Below are 17,685 nucleotides of genomic sequence, written 5' to 3'. Positions count from 1 at the left end.
TGTTAATATTCTGTCCTAGAATGCGGTAAGATTTGCCCTTTTTTTTTTGAGCACCTGCCCCTTTAGTGGTCTCTGCACGGCCCTGCTCACGGCTCCACAACGCGCACCTCTGAATTCGCTACAAGTTATTCCTGCGGTTCACATTGAGCTGCGCAACCAGAGCTAACGCGGCGGGCTTTAAACTCTTCCCTAGAGTTCTCCAAAGGATCATAATTCCTCACAGTAATTTTATCTAAATATCCATACAGGTCAGCCTGTGTCCAGTTTGAGTGAAAGGAGGCGCGCTGAGGTAAAGCAGCGGCAACGCGCGAGGCAAAGCACAGAGGCGCCAGCTGTGTGATTAGTTCGCGCACTGTTGGCTTTAAATGCATAAACTATAAACCTATCTATTATTAACATATCCTTAAGGATATATCTGCTCTGCTAGTGAAATGCTCAGAGCAACAGAGACGCTTGCAGCCTGGCTTTTTTTTTTTTTTTTTTTTAAAGGCGATTTTTTTCCCCCCTTGAAACGTAAACAAGCAACGCTTAGCCTGGCAGCGAGGCTAGTAAAGCATGGCCGGCCGCCAGGCTTATAATACACTGAGGGAAACCCTGAGTCAGTCATGGATGTATATTTAAACACATTAAAGACTGTGAATTGTATTGACGCTGGGTGGCCACACATGTGTAAACACTAAAGTCTTTGACATGGTTGTCCTTCTTCAGGCTCCTCTCTCTCTAACCTTCTTTCCTGTCAGTTCAATACAGGCTATTAGTGATTGTAAATTGCACATTCATGTTTCTGTTCATTCCAGATGTGAGCAGTGAGCAGAGCACAAGTTCAGCCTCTGAACAGGTTCAGTCTATTTTGGGAAATTCAGGACTCAACTGCTTGATTAATAATGCTGCCATTGGATTCTCCACCAACATCAGCACTGTGACCCCAGAGGCAATGATGACGATGTTCCAGGTCTACACTGTTGCACCACTCTTTGTAACAAAGGTATGGAAGATCCAAATGCTTTTTCTCTCATGCCAACATAGGATTAGTGTTATAGTATGTATGTTATGTATTTGAATGCAATAAAATGCATGGATTTCATTTTTTTTAAAAGTCCTTTCTTATATGCAGTCCTTTTTATATCATATTTAACTTTTAGGGAAATATTTTGTGCCACTACAGTTTGTCCTCTTATTTCAGACGTTGAGGCCCATTTATTCGTGCTATAACATCTTCAGGTCTAAAGTTGACAAATAATCATAAATGTGCAGATGTTGCACTGTGTATGAAACCAACAAATACATAAACTCTACATTATATTTTCCCCTCTGACTTGTACAATTCACTTTATAAGGACAACTAGAGAATTTGGTGGGTCAGCTCAACATTAAAATGTATGCTTAACAAACTACATTGTCTGACAGAGAAAAGTGCCACAAAAAGGCATAATGACCTGAGAAAAGCAATGTGTGAGGAAAACATTAACAGTCTGAAAGCTGATTTACTCTTTTGCCAGACCATAATGTTCCTGTATGCTTTAAAACCAATCCAGCTCTTCTTATTCTGACCTGTTATCCACTGTTGCTCCCTGTTTATTTTGTGTGATAGTGTGGACTAAAATGCAGTACTGGTTTTGTAAATGAGTCAACCTTTTACTCACCAAGTCAGTGTGTTTTAACGGGACAGAAAACATTTCATGGATGGAATATGAGGTGCCTTGGTGACGTTTTCTTGTAAGTGAGACGAGCAAAATACGAGCTGTTTGTATTCTGTTGTTAAACTCAAGCTTCATCCTAGTGAGAGCTGGACTCTGCCAGGGTTTCTCCTTGCCACTGAACCTGTATATGATGTTCATGTACAATCTATATAATCATGGAAAAATTAGTGTGTGGCCTGGGCACCTCAGGCACTCATCTTTCAATTTTACAGATGATGCTGTTCTGTCAGCATGTTTTGACCTTTCCGGTGTTCTGGAGCACTGATACTGATTATTGGTTTTGCTCAGGCCTTCTTGCCTCTGCTACAGACTGCTGCTGCCAAGTAAGGAGATCCTGGAATGGGGATCCACAGAGCAGCTATCATCAATATGTCCTCTGTTCTTGGTTCCATCACACTGAACTGTGGGGATACTGCCAAATTCAGGAGCTATGTCTATTGTACCTCTAAGGTCAGAACATGCACAAGAAATAGTTACAAAATTCAGATGGTAGATTTGGTTTATATGAGTAAGTAATACCCATAAGAAGTACTTGCAGTCACTGTGAAATGATGCAGTAAAACAGTTTTATATATTTTGTGAGTCACAACAACAGAATAAAATAATATTTTTGTTTATTTTCCACAGGCAGCCCTAAACATGTTAACAAGGTGTCTAGCTGCTGATTTGGAGCCCAGTAAAATTCTCTGCATGTCTCTGCACCCTGGCTGGGTGAGGACGGACATGGAAGGACCTCATGTAAGCACTCCTTAGATTAAAATCAATCTCTCTGGGCTTCTTTCAACAATACTTAAAAAAGGTTCACAGGAACATCCTATATGGTGTTGTACTGATACACTTTGGGACTCAGACAGCAAAATATGAGTGAATCAATACTAGTGATGGGTAGATGAGGCGTCATGTATCGTTTCGACACATAGCAAAACTGTGTCGATTCTGTGTCACTGAATACTCACATCTGCTGGACATTAAAAATTCCTACAGGCAATGTAGTGATTTGGCGACCTAGTCTATACAATAAGATTTAAGTCTTTGTATTTTATTGAATATTATATTGCATTATGTCATATATTCAGTTAAATTTAAAATATATTTGATATACAGTCAATAAAAAATCTGAACATGAACCATAAAGTGAAAATTTAAGTGAATGCGTTTGGAATGAGGATCCTTGTGGACTGTTTTTTTCCCATAAATTTTCATTTAAAAAAAAGTTTTTACAACATTTTGAAATTTAGCCTGTTACGCTTTTTTGACAAAACTTCTCCTGCTGTAGAAAAATTGAGGTAAATACTACATTTACAGCAAACCCTAGATTTTTTTAGGGGTTTCATTCCGAAAATAACCTGTGATATGCGAAATCCGTGAAGTAGATACCTTTATTTCTTACAGTTATTACACAGCATAAATAAATACTCTACATTGAAACCAAATAAAATCTGTTTTCAGGTCTGCGGATGTGCGTGTTCATCAATCGGGCCTCAATGTGATCCGGAGTCACGTCATTAAAGCGTCTCCTCCAAGCTGCCCCGGGAGATTCACAGCTGTATCTACGGCAGAGCAATGGACCTCATCAAGCGAGCCTCCGGTCGGGTGTTGCGCTGCCTCTGGCCATAGTTTTTTTCCAGCTGGCATTCTAAGTTTCAGTTTCCATCTCCTGAATGGCCAATCTGTATTAAATACCATAACTTTATTGGCACTCAGGTAGAGAAGAAGCGCGGAGACTGTTTTTACCAATCATACGGTCAATCAGGACGCAGAACACTGTGGAAAAAAAACTGCACAAAAAAATCTGTGAAGCAGCGAAACCGTGAAAGGTGAACCGCGTTATAGCGAAGGTTCACTGTATATGAAATAATTTATAAAGAGCACCTCAGTAATTTGTAGAATGGCTGCATATCTGAGTTTATCCTAGGTGTGTCTGGGACTTCATTCTCATGCCTGGCCTCATAATGCCTCAGCACTGAAAAGGTGGATTTATTTAAATAAGACAGTTTAGTCAAACATACAACACTTAACCTGTAGAACATAATATGAAAGTAAACTAAGAGTCAATTTCAGCTGAATTTGGATTCAGATAGATCAAGTAGAAACTGACAAGAACCGGATGAAACAACAAAAATGAAAACATTTATTTTCCAACATAAGACCAAAATGGTTCCACACTGTGGAAACCTTTCATTTGAGGCTGCTTCCATAGTTGACGCTGTACCATAAATTACTCAGCTGCTGTGCCAAACGAATCAATCTGCTTTTGACAGATTGACAGATTCGCTTCCTTATAAACACAGTTTGGCGCATTAATGTCATTTCGAAACAGTTCCTGTATTGGTCACATTACTTGCTGAAACCAGTACACGCACTGACACGGGTTTTGGTCTATGGGCTTGACACATGCGCCGACGCATCGGTATTGCCGGACCCATCACTAATCAACACTTAAATATGGCTAGGTAGAAATATTGAATCCATGTTGAAGTCTGACATTGAAGTTATACAAAAAATGGCCGGTGACTTATAAATTGAATCAATGCTAGGGTTTCAACCATAGCTGGTATTATATCAATGTTGATTCCACCATCATCTAAATGTGGGTTTATATCAGAGGAATTTGTGTATATCAGAGGAAATCCTGCACTGACAATCTACTTCTGTGTTACAGGCTGACTTAACAGTAGAGCAGAGTGTTTCTGGAATCCTGTCTGTCCTCTTCGGACTTAGCGAGCAGGACAATGGTAGTCCTTGACTACCATGGACAGAAGCTGCAGTGGTAAAGCGTATTTGCTGCACTGAGTATTTCACCGACAATGCAGACTCATTTCTGAAAAAGCGGTTGATAGCTGATGCATTGAACATGGCATGAAGCTGGGAGCATACCAATCACACCACTGGTGCTGCTGCGCATTAGCGCATGCAGTTATCGTGGTGTAGGTTTTGGATGGAGGTGCCAAATGCCACACGGTGGGGACAGCAAGTAGTTTCAAAGTTTAAATAATTATTTATTCAATTTGCCTTTGGGATTAAAAAAGTATTTTTGAATTTGAATAAATAAATAAATCTAACACTAAAGAATAACTAAACCTCAGAAACATAATAAAACCAGAGTAACAAGCAATAACTAGAGACAAGAAATAAAAGAAGGACTGAAGTAGTAAAACAGAAACAAGACTGATCTAATCAAAGAAAGAGTAAGGAACACAGAATAATCAAGCCTCAAAAGCAACTCAAAACAACCCTTTTTGTTCTCGACCTTTAAATAATGAGCTTATCACTTATTTTGGACCAATATCTAAGTCACTAAGGTGATAAATAGGAGGGAAATGCAAACATCTAAAAAAAAAAAAACACAAGTCACTAGAAAGATTATTTTGCCTACCACTGCTATAGCAAAATCAGTTTCTTTCTACTTTAAATTCTGATGGTTTTTTTCTTGACATTATTGACATCTAGTGATGCAAAAACGGTATTACAGTTTTTGAAGGCTTAACGTGAGGCATCATGAACATGTCGTCGTGCCCCTGACATGCAGTCTATCACAAAATGTGTCAAGTAGTTTCAGTTTTCTTTTTTTTTATTCTTTTATTTCTGGATTAACTGTTTATGAGTTGAACAAATAAAAAAAACTTGAAGGAAGATGACTGTGTGGTTTAATAAATGTTAACAGATTAACAAAACTTTTCACTTTGTACTAAATTATTTCATTTTCATCAAATAAAGTTCCAGTATGTAAAATATGGTTGTATTTGCTCACCAGGTGTGCGCTGCCTTACCTGGGGAGAAACTCAACCACTCACTACTTTTTGCTTTTTAAAATAAGAGCTGTGTCGTTTTTAGGATTAATTGATGTTTGAAATGGTTGTTATGCTTCGGGCACATTATGATGATTTTTGTCTATTTTTTCTTTGTTTTCTTATAGACTTTACTAGAATGACCTTTTGTTAATATATTTTGGAGTTTGGATAATTTCCTATTTTTGGTCATTTGATTACGTTAATTTGTGGCGCTGTTGGTCCGCCTATAAATAGGCTGGGTTTCGGCATGTTGGGGATCTCCGCTCTTCCACTCGCTTCCGCTCGCTCCACCACCACAGGGGACGTGTCTTGACGCAGTGCGCGTTCGTCCAGTCGCTGTGGGCCGCAGCTGAGGTTTCCAGCCTGCTATGTGGTATTTCTGTTAGCCTTTGTTTGTTTGTTTTTTCGTTGTGATTTTGGCCTGGTGGGACCGGTTGTCCTGGTTTCGATCTGTCTTTTGCATTAGGTTCTTTTTGCTTTAGTCCGGTACTAGTAGGGGCTTCGACGGCCCTGTATAGGGTTGGCCCCCGGCTGTACCGTTTTGTTCTGTTTGATCGGCTCACCAGGTCCAACTTTCTGTTAATACTTTTGGGGTTTTGTTTTTCTTTTCTTTTTTTTTTTCTTTTTTTTTGGGGGGGGGACACGGGAAACTGGGGGCATTTAACTCTTTTTCTTCACAGAAAATAGGAAGCAGCTGAACAAAAAAAAACAAAGTTCAAGAGAGTTTAAGAATAAAATATTTTGTTGAACCCTCATTCTTGTCTCATGTCCTCAAATATGTTGTGCCCTTGGTGGACGTAACAATGGTAAAGACAAGGATATAAAATAAGGCATATCATGAATCTATTTTAATTTGCTCATTTCACTGTATTCTTGCAGTCCTGTGACAGAACGGTAAGTAGACATAATTAATATTTGCACCCATCTACAGCCGACAAACAAAGTGAGCTTCAGTAGATAAAAGATTTATTTACACAGGAACAGAAATAGCCAAGATGTATAGTTGGGGAATATAAGTTTGCCCATGGAGTTAAGATAATTGGACATTTAAAGAACTGGGAGGTCAAATATCTGAAACACTGTTGGAGGACACAGATGGAGGAGAGATGTTAGGGATTGACCAGTTCATCTGATGACACAGGAGAAGACATGCTGTCCAGGGCTCCCATCTCTGAAATCACACACAAGACAAACATGAACAGCATTCAGAAAAACTTGTCCTGCTTCTTCTAGAGCCACATGTTAATCAGCACCTTTGAGATGTTTGGACAGGGTGTGTAACAGTAAGAACCCTAACCTTTTTGCATAGATTTGATATGTGGGAAAAATATTTACATGCTTAAGCACTTTCATATTCCTTCATATTTCAAAATTATGCCATCGGTTTTACTTTAACTCAAAAATACCTTTAAGTTTGAGGTACGACAGGAAATCGATGACAGTGTGGATGACATCTTCATCTCCTATTCGCAAGGAACCTACAGAGGCACAGAAGCAAAATGCAATAAACCTTAGAGTTGACTTTTTTTTTCTTCTTACAAATGATCAAATGCAGTTTTTCTGACTCCCAGGTTTTTCTTCAAGCAACTTTCAGCAACATCTATTCCAGAATATGGTATAAAATCTGAGTGACAGACCTGTTCTGAAGTCTTCATCCTGGCCCATGTCTCTCTTGCCAGCCAGACCCGCTTTGTCTCCTAGTGTCCTGTGTCCATCTATTCCGTCTGGACAGTGAGGAGTGACCACAGTCAAATGTAATCATACAAGCAGAGAAGCGGTCAAATTAGATTTTAACCAGTGCAGTGTTAACTCTGATAATACATTTGTTTTCTACAACTTAATGGAAGAATGATTTCCAAACTAGCTTAGCTAAAAATGTCATTTGACAGTTAAAAGCTTGACTATTTTGAGGATAAACACCCCACTGTTTCAGAGGCATCATGCAGACACACATACATACATACATGCTCTCTAAAGAGTTTAAGGACAGTATTAACAGTTGGATAACTCAGCACTGCATTTGGTTTGTTAATGTTTTCTTCAGTTTTAGAACTTGTACAGACCAGCTGCAGGGCTTGGCTCATGGAATTGCAATGAAGCTGAAAACAGAAAGGACATTCAAAATATGACTTTTAATGCAAACACACAAAATATCCTATAGAAATTAAAAAATAGAAACAGAAAAGCAAAGTGGTTTTCTAGGTGGTAGCAGTTGTCATTAACACTGACTAACAGAGCTTTAGGTTGTATTGAAAAGGCAACAGATTCTTATCCTAGAAGCTTTTTGATTTATTTTTATGTGTTTTTCTTTTATGAATTCAGTAACTGGGGCTGTTTGTCTTTAGTTATTTATGATATTTATGTACAGGGTTCAGGGTTTCCCCCAGAAAACCTGCTATACCTGGTGGTCAGTCTACCATGTTTTTATATTAAAACATGTTAAGTTGACAGGAGATGTAAAATATTACTGGGTAATTATGTTACTGGAAGACATTGCCAACACACAACTATATAGGTGCAAAACGACAAACCAAAAAAAAATACAATTTAAATGAAATGATTTTCACTTCTGTTAAATCGAAATTAAGTTATTAGTTAGTGGAAAACACTTTTAATGCATTTAGAGTCGGCCCATGGCATAAATTAACTAAGCATCTCCAGAGGCATCTCAATGGCCCCATAAATGCAAACATTTTAACACAGACGACAGATACAGAAATTTAACATTTGTTTACTGAGAATGTCAGTTCTGTTAAATCAAATGCTTTCAAACAAATTAAAAGATTTTAAATTGTTTAACACTGACTTTGTAAAAGTTCAAAGAGCAATCTTCATAGTTAAGATTGAGAGTACTTCAGCTACAATCTGAAGTATTCTACAAAGAAACACGACTGAGGGAGTTGATAAAATTGCAGGTGAAGCTTCTCTAAAAGAACACCTGCCAAATCGTCTAGTTTGAGTGAGAGGTGGAGCGCCAGCTGCACTGGGATAAACTTGAGAAATGCAGCTGCGGTGATGCGCTTGGCGGTAACACGTAGAGATGCCAGCTGATCGCTATGCTCCCAGCTTCATGCTATGTTCAATACATTAAATATAAACCCCTTTTCTCAGGAATGAGTTTGCTCTGCCGGTTCAATAATCAGCGCAGCAAAGACGCTTGCAGTTCCAGGTTACTGGTGAAGCCCTGTACATCTAACAGCGAGTAGAAATGGCACCAGTGAGGTCCATAAAGACATGAGTGATTAAGTTTGGTGTGAAAGAACTTTAGTCCGGTTCCAAATCCTGACTTCAACCACCAGAACACATTTGGAGACTGTGAGCCAAAAACAGACAGCAGCAATACCCTTTTTATAGAGTGGTGCCATAAATAAAGTCATAAAGCTTCTGGAAGTGGGACGATATCCCATAATAGTTTAAGTTGTTATAGCTACAAAAGGTGGGCAGAAATCATATAAAACCAGATGGATTAAGAATAAGATTTAACTTGAGTTAATTTGAGTGTACAGTTAGATGAGTGAATACTTTTGGCAGGACAGCGTTTCCTGGTCTACGTGTGGGTCAAGTTACAACCAAATCAGGTCATTCTTTATAGATGCTTAAATTCATGTTTAAATTAGTTTTGTCTGTGGATGAATTTACTTAGTTTAACTAAAAAATACATATTTATGTGTGTTAATAAAAATATGCAAGAAGCCACAATGAGAAAAGATTTGCATTAGGAGACAGACTGCTGTTTGGTATCTTAAAATGTCAGTTACTACAAAAAATACTGATAAACATAAATGTAAAAAAAGAAAAACACAATAACAAAAAAACAAGCATAATGTAAGGTATGTATTTATGGTTGCTGAGATTTTATATCTGGGTATAGAATATTTTGCAGAATTTTGCAAGAAAATATACAACCCAGATATAAGGACAATCAGAAGACAGTGGTGTCATGATTTTTGTGTGTTGGGTTTTGCTGGGAGTCAGATGATGATTTATTACTATTATTATTTCCGTGGGAATGGTGATATTGCACTTCCATCCTTCCTGTTTATAAATGATGTGTATTTATTTAATCCAGGTCTCTTTTTTAAATATTCTTCAATTCCCATTTTCTGCAGTATTTTTCAGGATGTTTCCAACATTACTGGTCTGGGTCTTAATCAGTTTTGCTGTAAGTGACATGAGCCCCAATCTGAAGTGATATCAATGGAAAATAATGACTGCCATTCAAATTTACCTGCTTCGTCCTCTCCAAAATGATGCTATTACTTAATTATTGCTTTTTTCCAAATCTGAAACCACTTGTTGTAACAGTCTAGAAGAACATATAATCAGACTATAAGATTTACAGGAGGTTTTACAGATTTTTTTTTTTGTGATTCAATCTTATTCATGTTCCACTCAATTCCTTCTGTTTAACGCATCTACAAAAATGCACCATTGGAATGGAGAAGAATGGCGGCATGAGAGAACGGCATGAGGATGTGTCCTCTGATGGACAACAGAAGCAGCTTAAAAAAAAGATGTTAACAAAGAGCAATTCCTGTCCTGGTGCCAAGGCCCTGCAGCGGCCGTATGTTTCTATCTTACATTGAGTGACCAGCTCGTCTCTGCCTCTGGCACTGGGGGAATCCTTTATCTGAATTAGGTGATCAATACGACCTGAAACACAGGATGAGGCAGGAGCAACCTTTACCTGGGCTCCACACACACACAACACACGCACGCACGCACGCACACAGATCTGGACACCCATTGTTAACTTAATGTGTCCTCTGAAGCTAATGAAGTCATCTTCAAATTACACTGCATTAGCTGATACACAGAGAAGACGGACACAGACAAAGAAACACATCAACACAAAGATGAGCTCCATCAGCTCTTTTGTGCACTTTGTTAAATGAGCAACATTTTCAGGGAGAACAAAGAATAGCGGATGGGTGTGAGGTGGTGTGTGTGTGTGTGTCTGTCTGTCTCATGGGGTGTGTGCAGTCTTACTTACGAGGACCTAACAGGTAGCCAGCACTGTTCAGAGTCCAGCCACGCTTCTCCTTCGCCTGCTGGTTCCAAAGACACAGCAGGACAAACTCATTCAGACGTTTTCTTGTCGTTTTATTTCTCTAACAATAGCAGATGACATGATTCTGATTTGAACTCTAGACCCCAGATATCAGAAGGAATGGAATACTTCCAAAAGTAAAACAACAATATGGATATTAGTATCTGTTGTATAGCATATACCCTTATTGTTATTAGGGGTGTGACACCATATTAATAATAAGAAAGGAAAATTTACCACTTTTTTAATAATATACTGTACATAAGCTGAACAAGTTTTTGTTTTTGTTTTTTTGTTACACCTCAGTCTGCATGACAATGGCTGAAATATGAGCATTTTAGATCTGTGGATATTGGTAATTATTGATTGTATTTTTGTTTTAAATATTGGTATTACTATCAGACTGGTGGAGTGACCTTTTCTGTTTGATCCACAGTTTTCACTCTTCCCCAGCGTTTATTTAAAAGTAGTTAAGAAGCACGAGGGTGAAACCTTCAACTGCTGCTGCGCAACTTACAGGTTTCAACCACAAAGTGGTTGAAACCAATATTCAACATGTGCTTAGCTATATGTTGAATATTGAATATTGTATCAGACATATTATTATTGATTTATTGTCCAGCCAAATATTATTGTGCTAAATGTCACCTTTGCTAAGTGAGTCCTAAATTTTCACAGCTGTATTTTAACATTGCTGTGTTTCACAGTTTTGTCTTCATTTGTAAGTTCTGGAAATTTGTTTCTTTCACGGCTTTTAAGGAATCTAAAAAACACTTTACAATGTATTAAATATTACATTGAAAAACAACAGTTTTTCTTTTCTGTGTTAAGACACAGATCAGAAGAAAATTAGATCTGGTTTGATTTTCTTTTAATGTTTAAAATAATGTAAAAAAATAAATAACATCCTCCAAATATCAATTTATGCAAAGTTTAATATTTACTTCATAATTCACATAATATCAGTCATTTAAACATGCAACTATGAGGTTATGGAGCTACAGCTTTGATTCAATTCAGGTTTTTACTAACAGAAGCCGTAACCATCTTGTAATGTTTGTTAAAGCTGAGTTGGAATTGGCTGTCTTGAATGTCACACATGAACAAATAAATTTGAGAAATGGGTGGAAAAAATAAGACGTTATTATGCAGCCATTTGTAAGTGTATAATAGGTAAATGATCAAAGCTATATAATTCGTCAACTTCACCTTCTACTAATACAATGAAATTAACAAATATTTTGCAAAAATTATCAGTGGTTTAGTCGTGTATTTAAATACTCAAATGTTCTTCTAAATTCATTGATGCCTGTATGAAAAGAAAAAGGTTACAATTAAATATATTTGTTGTGAGAATCCCAAAGGACAAAAAAGAAAGAAAAAAAAAACAGTCACAGAGCATCCATGAGTGGTTTTAACAAACAGAGGTGAGCTGTGATATGTCTATGTTCAAATATTTAATCCAGATTTGATTAGTTTAAAATGTCTAGACTTTGAACTAAAGCTTAACATAAACTGGTAACGTGAAGCTATTGTGTCAAATGGACAAAGTTGCGTTAGAGGCACAGAAACTTACCGCAATAACCAGGCCGATGGTCTCAGAGAGGGTTGCGCAAAAGATGAGCGTCACGCAAAAAACGCCGAAGCACCTCTGCATCTGAGTCAGAAACAGAATAAAGACTGAATAAAAGCTCCGCTTCATCAGAAACAGTGTTGGCAAAAAAAAGCGCGCCTACCTTTCTTTGATCGGTCTGTCCTCCAGGTGGCGCTGTCCGAGTTGAAGTTGCCGCTGAGTCTCTGATCTGTTTGGGATGAAGTGAGGACTCCAGCCTCCTTTTATTGGCCTCAGCAGCCCGATCCTAGGGCCGCCTGCTGCCGTCAGCAGCCCCTCCTGCTCCTGCACACAGGATGGGGAGGTTAGGCAGAATTCAATAGCAGGCCTGGCTCATAATGCCATCATCAGATTTTTCCTTGTCGCCCTCGGAGACCTGAGATTGAATTTTACGGAGAAAACACGCCTGTCTTATATTTTTCCCTTCTAATCTGATCAAGAGTTCATTTCTTGAGTTCCCTCCATCACCGAGAGTCCTATTGGTCAATAAAGCATCTTCTTGTCAGTGATCATAACCACTTAGGCGTTTTATAGCGTATATGAAAACAGATACTTTTATTTTTAGTTGTTGTGAAGCTGCTTGTGTGGAGCATTTAGTTCTGAAACAACGGACCGCCGTTTTATTCAGCTGTCTAAACCAGATTCATTAATGAGAATGCTAACCTACATGATTCAAACATACTTTTTACATTGAATAAACCTGGAGACTTGGAGTGTTGGTAACACTTTATTTGAAGGGGGTTGAATAAGACTGTCATGACACTTTCATAAACATGACATAACACCTGTCATGAACATAAATAAGCCTGCATGAATATTTATGACTGTTGTCATAAAGCGTCATTCGGTAAATGATGACACTTTTAATACAAAGTTGACATTATTCAAAATGTCTTTGTTATGACAACTTGACATTAACTAAAAAATCATTACTGATATAAATTTGTTATAAAAGTATTACTGATTGCACTTTAAAAATTAGGTAACTTTATGTTATTAAAGGTAAAGTTTAAACAGTAATGATTTATATGATTTAATAAATATTTAATGATGAAGATTTATGATTTATTAGAATGCGCCCGTCTCTGATGAAGACAAGAGGACAGATAAAAGTGAAAAAATGATCTAATGATTTATGTATCAGCATAAATTCTTAATGCTGGTACAGAAAAATATCATAATATGAAATCTGCAAGAAAAGAGTTTAAAAAAACAAAAGGAATATATTTGTAGGATATAACTTCTTCCCACCACAAACTTGCCAGTTTTGACTTTACAAGGGAGAGCAAAACATGGAACAATAAAAGATAAGAGAAAGTTTTATTCTCTGTTGAGAATAAAACTATAAGAACTCAGTATGAGTTCTTATAGGAGGCCCTTCCTGCATCTAAATCCTCCAATTGAACTCCACTGAGACTGTTTGGAATGGATTTCAGGAGAGATTTACAATAATGGAGCTGGAACAGAAATCTGGAACAGATTTTCTTGTGATGCCATCTTCACCACCACATGGAGCAACTTTTCAATCAGCCAGATGGAAATATTTTTAACTCACTTTTAATTCTGTGTTATAATCTTAAAGTTTTGATCAGTTGAAGAACAGTCTGTAAAAGTTTATCCTGTTTCTTCTTATTGCATTTTAAGCTCAATATACAATGCAGTAGGACTTTGTTTCAGCAAAAACCTCCTGGTGTCTTCCTGAAACCTGCGACTTCAAAGGCCTTTCAATCATCAGCCTCACTGACGACTGAAGAGCGTCTATGAATCTATGAAGTGAAAGCTTGGTGCTTTGGGAAAAAAAGACTATTTTGTGTACATAATGGTGAGTTGTAACATGGTGTTGCAACTCTGACCTTATGTATTAAAAAATGCAAAAAGTATTTTACTTTTCATTTTATTAATTAAAAAATATGACATTAGTCAAGAGAGATCCGTTGACATTTATCTATAACTTGTCATTCACAACAAGATCATTTCCACATAAAATTTTTGGCATCAAATTGCCAAAGTCACTCCAATTTTTAAAGCTGGGGACTTTGCAAATTCTGAAATTCTGAAAAACTGTTGGGAAAGACTCAGATTCTTGAGAATAGGGACAAAACAGGTCCTATGGATAAAGCACAAAATTTGAATAAAATATACACAAAATATAATTTTTTCAAATATCTAACTAAACTAACCTGGGTCATGAGAGCACAACAATGTATATTTTCCTTGTCTTTGCTGAATGTTTTTTTATTTTAAAGATTGTAGTAGGTGGCTGGTGTCTTTAAAATCTCTTGTCCAGGAGCAGAACTCAATACATTATAATAGTTTAAAACAATTAAAGAAATACTAAAATTATATATTATGACAATTAAGTATAAGTAGTCATATAACTAATTATAAAAGTATCAATAAATTTAATTAAAAATCATTTTTATATATTTTCCAACTCCATTGAAATTTGTCCCTAGTTTTTGTCAACACCGTCAGACATAAAAAGAATGTAACAAAATCAGGTATTATTGGGGGGCACCAGAACTTCTGAGGACCCCATGACCTCTTCCTTTCTCTTCCTTTGCTAAGATGGCTAGTTAGCTCCGGTTAGCTTAAGTTATTCTTTAGTTTTTTCTTCTGTTTTATTCCTAAGTTGTTTGTCACAACCATGATGTGTCAACACCATAACTGACAATTTTCAAAACTTTGATGAAATTTTGTGAACTAAAAGCTTAATTCTGGTGTACTGTGAAGATTTCATGGACCTGATGAGCTACAATATGACCTCCTTCAGAATAACATCATATAAATTGAGGTAGTTTGGCTTTTTGTCACCTCCGTCAGATGTCAACTCCATCAGAGTTTTTGTGACTCTTTCAGTGAAATTGTTGTCAAATCTCACTTAAATGTGCAATTAATTCATTTTAATGTATTTTACATAAACTGCATTACTTCACATGTATCAATTATTTCTTTTTACTCACTAGTTTGTCACCACCTTCAGTTCTGTGTCAACTCCGTCATGCACTGTCAACTCCTTCAGATGGACTTTTTCTTGTTTTTTGTTTTAAATAATTTTTTTTGTTTGTTTCTTGAGAAGCATTTGTCTGTAAAACTGAGTAAAAATATCACTAATAGGATATTTTAAAAATAATTTTATATTTATTTTTTGTCAGATGGTGATGACAAAGTTCTGGGTCAGGTCAATTAAAAATGTAATTTTTTTAAAAAGTTCCAACTGGGAGCCTGCACCTTAGCATCTTTACTTTTCCAAAACATTATTAGTCATATTTGCATACATAAGGTTGAGAAATAATAAAAAAACAAAATTGGGGAAAATTAAAACCCATTTTGTCCATATTCTCAAGAATCACTGAAACAACAATTAACAATATATTGTCAGACTGTCGGTATGGCGTTAGAAATTACTGTTCCACATCAACGGCACATAACTAACAAGATTGTAAACAACATGGACAACAAAAGCTTTGTCACTGATTTTGTTTTATATTTAATTATGTTTGTTGTTTTTATGGAGAAAATGCATAGACAGCTGAACATCAGTGGCATAAATGTTGGACTGTACACTATTTCGTTTTTGACTGCAAATGCAGAGGAGTACATTATCATTAGTTTATATTTCTAGTAAGAATTAGTGTTCTATGTAACCGCCATTGGTTTCATGAATTAATCTTTAAAAGTCACTAATCCCAACCTGCCAGTTGTTTTACCACCACAGAGTCAGCAAGCAGCACCGTTCTGAACAATGGGCTAACCCATCCAGAGGTTCAGTGAAAGATAATAGAAGACAAATTGAAAATTCAATTGGGCTACATGAAACTGCTCTCATTTTCATAATGATTATGCCTGTGTTTGTATGTGTGAACAAACAATAAATAAATAAACACTGCAGTGGTTATTAGAAATGTTATTAGGTTTACCTTGATTACGTTCACAATCATTGAGATAACATTCTCCAGTTTGTCCCTGAACTCCCTGAACATTTGCTATTCTCCATTTAATCATCTCATTCATCTGCAAGGGTTGCTTCAGGGCTGTATAGTTCCCTAATTAACATTTACACAAATCATTTTACCTTTGCAAAAGCAATAGCATTGTTATTGCTAAACCTGATTATGGAATCTCTTTGAAGGTTTATTTGAAGAGGAAGTTGTTTGGTTGGCTTCCAATGGGAGATCAATGGTTCGATCCTCAGCCCCACTTTGTGATGAAGTGTTTGAAGGTGTTCAACACTGAGCCACCACGTGTCTCCTCATAAGCCTGTTGCTTCTATGTCTGGATAGATGTATGAGAGAAGGGCTACACAGATAAAGTGAAATCATTTGAACTTTTTCACATTTTATCACATTACAACCACAGTTTTCAGTTTGACTTGAATTTTGTGTGACAGACAAACAAAAAAAACAGAACATAACTCTGACGGGAAAGAAAAATATAAATTATTTTCCTTTTTACATTTCATAAAAACCTTTAAAGTCTGCTATGGATTTGAATTTAGCCCTTTTACTCTGATACCCCAAAAACAAATTAAGTGCGTCCAAGATCCTTCAGAAGTCCTTTATCTATAGTCACTTAGTCATTTTTCACCAAATAACCTCCCCAACACTTCCTTCACTTATCCTCAGATCCTCACCATGTTCAATTGTCCAGACGTTGTCCTCATCAGAGTTCTTCTTTTCTTCTCATTCATCTGTCTGCACCTGGATCCTAATCCATTGTAACAAACATTAACAGCCAAAGCTAAACCACAGTGTCTTAGATCAATGGTTCACAACCCTGGTCCTCAAATCCCTCTGTCCCACATGTTTTCAATGTGTCTCTGTTCCAGCATACCTGATTCAAATGACTGCATGACCTCCTCTGCATGCCATCTAGTTCTGCTAAAGCCTGTTAATCACCCAGTTATTTATGTCAGGAGTATGACAGAAAGGAGGCATCTGAAACATGCAGGGCAGGGGCCTTGAGGACAAGGGTTGGGAAATACTGGATTAGATCATAGCATATTCATGTGTTAGAATGGCTAAGTAAAGTCCAGATTTTAATCCCACTAAGGATGAGAAATTTGCTGTTCACTAACATTCTCAATTCAGTTTGGTGGAGCTTGAGCTATTTTTTAGTAGAGTGTCTGTAAAGAAATACCTCCAAATACTGTCAGCTCTCACTGAGGAGGTTCTACAAATACTGACTGCAACATACTGAATATGACCACATGCCACGCTTTTTAGGTTTCACTGTGAAATATATTGAAAACTGTGTCATTTTCTTTTCACTTTAGAATCATAATTAACTTTGTGTTGGCTTAAATAAAACACTAATAAAATATGTTAAAGTTTGTTGCGGGTGACGGTGGTTAGGGAAAATGTCTGGGTTGGTTATAAATGCTGTTAATGAAATGAATGGAAACCAATATAAAGCAAAGTTCAAGGATGTGTGTGTGTGTGTGTGTGTGGGTGTGTGTGTGTGTGTGTGTGTGTGTGTGTGTGTGTGTGTGTGTGTGTGTGTGTGTGTTGGCCTGAATACTAGGAGGATCCC

The 17,685-nt window shown here is 37.0% G+C and overlaps 1 protein-coding gene and 1 pseudogene across 4 annotated transcripts; one reads left to right on the top strand and one right to left on the bottom strand.

Moving 5' to 3' along the window:
• The window catches only part of LOC103130163 (C-factor-like), a 9,512-nt pseudogene extending 5,038 nt beyond the window's left edge, over positions 1 to 4,474 (top strand).
• A 1,961-nt stretch (positions 4,475 to 6,435) lies between these two features.
• gal (galanin/GMAP prepropeptide) lies at positions 6,436 to 12,389 on the bottom strand. 4 transcript variants are annotated; one of them, XM_016665711.1, is made up of 7 exons: positions 12,278 to 12,389; positions 12,118 to 12,198; positions 10,485 to 10,542; positions 10,073 to 10,144; positions 7,129 to 7,215; positions 6,898 to 6,969; positions 6,436 to 6,662 (listed from the first exon to the last, which is right to left on the bottom strand). In XM_016665711.1, the coding sequence occupies exons 2-7, from the start codon at positions 12,196 to 12,198 to the stop codon at positions 6,601 to 6,603; spliced, it is 432 nt and encodes a 143-aa protein (XP_016521197.1). In that variant the 5' UTR covers positions 12,278 to 12,389; the 3' UTR covers positions 6,436 to 6,600. The 4 variants fall into 4 exon arrangements, with proteins under 4 accessions (XP_016521197.1, XP_016521198.1, XP_007541543.1 ...); XM_016665712.1 differs by having other exon boundaries at positions 10,485 to 10,539; XM_007541481.2 differs by lacking the exon at positions 10,073 to 10,144.
• Between the last annotated feature and the right edge of the window lie 5,296 nt (positions 12,390 to 17,685).

The sequence above is a fragment of the Poecilia formosa genome, unplaced genomic scaffold (genome assembly GCF_000485575.1).
Source record: "Poecilia formosa unplaced genomic scaffold, Poecilia_formosa-5.1.2 Scaffold611, whole genome shotgun sequence".
NCBI classification, from domain to species: domain Eukaryota; kingdom Metazoa; phylum Chordata; class Actinopteri; order Cyprinodontiformes; family Poeciliidae; genus Poecilia; species Poecilia formosa.
The sequence above is the reverse complement of the archived record's forward strand: the minus strand, read 5'-3'. Positions and strand labels throughout refer to the sequence as shown.